The sequence below is a fragment of the Arachis ipaensis genome, chromosome B03 (assembly GCF_000816755.2).
Source record: "Arachis ipaensis cultivar K30076 chromosome B03, Araip1.1, whole genome shotgun sequence".
Lineage (NCBI taxonomy): Eukaryota > Viridiplantae > Streptophyta > Magnoliopsida > Fabales > Fabaceae > Arachis > Arachis ipaensis.
The window spans coordinates 90975897-90979999 of record NC_029787.2 but is presented as its reverse complement, the minus strand read 5'-3'; the positions used below and the strand labels follow the sequence as shown (position 1 = coordinate 90979999).

At 33.3% G+C, this 4103-nt stretch overlaps 1 protein-coding gene across 2 annotated transcripts in view; it reads right to left on the bottom strand.

Moving 5' to 3' along the window:
- LOC107630694 (calcineurin B-like protein 4) overlaps positions 1-2840 on the bottom strand; it is a 5191-nt gene extending 2351 nt beyond the window's left edge. For both annotated transcript variants that reach the window (XM_016333897.2, XM_021119061.1), the window contains exons 1-8: positions 2594-2840; positions 2420-2502; positions 2256-2315; positions 2070-2178; positions 1913-1965; positions 1667-1747; positions 1397-1509; positions 16-1290 (exon numbers count right to left, since the gene is read on the bottom strand). In XM_016333897.2, the coding sequence (XP_016189383.2) occupies positions 1218-1290; positions 1397-1509; positions 1667-1747; positions 1913-1965; positions 2070-2178; positions 2256-2315; positions 2420-2502; positions 2594-2762 (741 nt within the window). In that variant the 5' untranslated portion in view covers positions 2763-2840 and the 3' untranslated portion in view covers positions 16-1217. The remainder of the gene's footprint in view (positions 1-15; positions 1291-1396; positions 1510-1666; positions 1748-1912; positions 1966-2069; positions 2179-2255; positions 2316-2419; positions 2503-2593) is intronic.

Below are 4103 nucleotides of genomic sequence, written 5' to 3'. Positions count from 1 at the left end.
CAAGGGGGGAGATACCTTGATGCAGACATTCTCTTTTGGCATGCTCCTCTTCGTTGAGAATCCTACCTTTGTCGCTGTAGAAGCGAGAGAAAGCACCATGAAATGTTGAGTTCAGAAGATAACGGTGACGACGCCGAGGCTGGAGAAGACGACGATGACGGCTGCGAGTCCAGAAGACGATGGCGACAACATCGAGATTGGAGAAGACGAAGACTGTTTGAGGGGAAGAAATGCAACTCAGTAACTGTTTGAGAAGGTGAGAATGGTGATTGGTGAGAGTGAGTTAGGGTAGAGTAATTCAGTAAATATTTTAAATTAGCGACCCGATTTAGTGACTGATTAGTTATAACATTATTATATCGCAGTCGTTAAATCGATCGATATCTTAATTATTAGCAACTGATTTAGCAACCATCAGCTTAGCAACTAAGTTAGCGATCAATCTTTTTCAGCTTATCTATTAGTTGCAAAATCGGTCGCTAAATTAAAAAATAGTGACCGATTTTGTGACCAACAATTCCAAGCATTACTTCCTCATTTCGGTTGCTAATTCGATGCTAAGTTAAAAAATAGGGACCAACTTTATGTTTCTCGTATAAAAACTTTATCGATCGCTAAATTGGTCACTATTAATGACCAATTTCTTTGGTCACTAAAATTAGTCGCTGATTGTAATTTAGCGACCAATATTTTTCTGGTCCTTAAAATTCTTTATCCGTTGCTAAATCAATTGCTATTTTCGGTCACTAAAATCAGTCGCTATTCTAAAACTTTCTTGTAGTGAAGTTTAAACGGGTCATCTAATTTAATTTGTGGACTTAAATGGACTGACCTAAAGTAGGTCAGGCTGACCCATTTGATAGTCTTAATTTTTTTTAAATCTAAGGCAGGTAAAATTTTTATTCAATGAATAAAAAAGAAATTTAGGTTGACGGTGAACCTCACAAGTTTCTCTTTATTACAAGTTTTGTTTCTATTGTAACGGGAATTCCCACCTGTACTCACTAGTGCTTTTGATTAATCTAAGACTTCTATTATGTCACATTTAATTCTGAAATAGTCTAATGCTACTTCGCTACAGCTTCTAAGAATGGTCTCCTCTTCATTGACTTATGTGTTAATAACGTTACTGGACACTTATCTCTCTCATTATATTGCTGAGACTGCAAAAACTATTCTTCCTTGTTCTGAGTACGTAGTCTGAACTCAAAAGATTCTCAGAGGTTTCTTATATCATCTTCAATAAAGTCTGAACTTGATTCAAAATTACGAAACTCCTTATTAAGGTCCCTGCAAATTACACATTGACAGTTAATTAGTTCTAATTTGAAAAAATGTCATAAAGCGAGAGTGAGAAAGTAAAGTGGCGCCATGGGAAAACTAATTAAATATATACTTCAAATGTGGAATTGTCATATTCCTCAATAAAGATGGATTTCGAGCCACAAATTGTTGCCACTCGTCTGGATCAATTTTACCATCTCCTTTGAGATCTGCTTCTTGAAAAGCCTATACACATATATATTTGCATGCTATGTTTTATAACATATATATACAGAGCTTTGTGAAAGGTTTAATATGACAATTAGGTGATCTAGTAATTAATCTGAAGTTAGAGGGGGAAAGAGGGGGAAAAAGGAAAAAGAAAGGGCAGTACAGTACATACCTTATCGATTATGAGCTGAATTATGTCATCAGAAAACACCAATTGGGACTCGCTTAGTAGTGCCACAATCATCTCTCTTACCTTCCACATTCATGATAATCAGTAATAAGTAATAACCAAGATACATGTATACAGTTGTCAATGAGCTTGTTTATTATTCGGTGGTTACTTATACCGTTCGCAATATCATCTTCGCATTGAAGATATTTTCACGAAAACAGCACCTTATTGGAAATTATTCCCTACCTCGTCGCGTTCAATAAAGCCACTTTGCCGTATATCGTGGAGCCGAAATGCAACTGCATGCCACGTGTATATTCATGGATCTTAGATAGAGAAATTAAAGAGATATATGGAGATGAAGAATAGATTAATTGATGATGTTATTGATATCATTACATACAAGCTGCTTTTTGTGGTTGGAGCGCTGCAGGATGGAACACGCTGAGTCCTCTAACAAACTCTCCAAACTCTATCACCCCATCCTTTCCCGAATCAAATAAATCAAATATCTGCATCCACATTTATTGTTATTTTTACATCCTTCTATATAGGAAAGCAGCAAGTTAATTAAAGCTAATAACCGTACCCTATCGGCAAAAAGGTTTCTTTTCTTGCTGTTACCAAATAAGCCAAGTTGAAATTCCTCCTGCATCCCATAAATTCAAGATTATTAGTTAGTCCATATACATATATATATGGTCAACGTGCATGAGTAGTATAGTACTACTCTATAGGTAGCTTAATTATTACTTTGCTGATGAGGCCGTCATCAACTATGGAGCTACTTAATTTCTTGAACAGCTCATACAGTGCTTCAATATCACAAAGATCAACTGCAATAACTAACCATGTTAGACTAATAATAGATGCTAATATATAACGATGATATATAAATATACACACACAAGGCAGGCTCACACATACAGCAGGTTTGGGCAGCAAGAACTGCTGCTGGGTCTTCTTCCTGTTTATGATGCCCAATAAGCCTCTGCCGTTGTTTGCTGAAAGAACAGCCCATCCAAACTAGGCTTTGATAGATGCTCCTTAATATATTTATATCTATGGTGCCGTCTAAGGTGACTTCAGTATTCATGGCTATATATGGTTATGCTCTGCGATCCAATTATATTAGATCACTTGGTCATTAGTTTGGAGTTAATTGGTCTTAATATTTGACCATTATTAAGTGAATTTAATTTTGATATACTGTGAGTATCAAGTAATTTTATAGGTACATTTAATTACGTAACACCACATCATCAATAGTAACTACTATTTTCATTGACAGCATGAATGATCATCTAAAAAGATGGATGTGATTATACGACTTTATAAATATATTTTACACTATCAATACATCAAAATTAAACTCTTATTAAAGTGGTGTAAATTTTAAAAAGTGTAAATAAAATCGTTTACCATAATAAATATATATTTTCTTTTTGAAAATTTAAAAGGAAAAGTCTAGGGGCAAGCAACTTTTATATTTTATGACCAGCACTTAACCATCAAAAGAAAATTGAGTGATTTTCCACCATTAGATGTAATCTCACACCATTAAAAAGACTATTGATGGCCAATTGATGATTACAAAACACAAAAATTGCGGCCCCTTAGCACTCCTCTATTTAAAATTTTAAATGCTACTTAATATTTATTATTTATTAATCTCGGGAGTGATAATTTTTTTAGAAAGAATTTTAGGGTGATACTTAATTCACAAATAACTAACCCAAAACATTTGAAAATTTAAATTACAAGACCAATTTCAGAAAGTAAATTAAAAAGTAGAATATTATCTTTTTTAAAGACCAAAATAAAAAGCCTAGTTATAACTCAAATGGTATAATCTCTCCATCTCTAAGAGGTCGCAAGTTCGAGCCTCTCTATCGTAAAAAAAAAATAATAATTAAGACCAAAATAAAAAATAGAAAAAAATATCATCTTATTCATTTTTATTGTCTTAAATCTACATGGCCCATCTCCGTTACAAACACCAAGTGCAGTTATTCAAAAAGCAACTTTCAGGTAGGTTTAAATCGACATCAACAAACAAATACGAACAAAACATGAAAGATTACTGATATTGTTGCATTTGGTAATATACAGCTTCCAATCTAATTACGAACACCGATAGTAAGTAACAAATTCTAGCAATAATTTTACCGATCAGATCTAAAACAATGACCATGTCCCACCACAGAAACATTGAATTCTATCTTACATCACAATAAGTATATATACGTGCATTTAAATTTTTTGTGTTTTATTCATTATCTTGTATCCTCCTATCACACCAGACTATTGCCTCATTCGATATCAAAAAATTTCTACACTATTTACTAATAAGCGATGCCAACTTGCATTTGAGCAAAACACAACTATTTAGTAGTTTTTTATTTTTTAAAGAAATAAAAATTAACTACAAATTAAT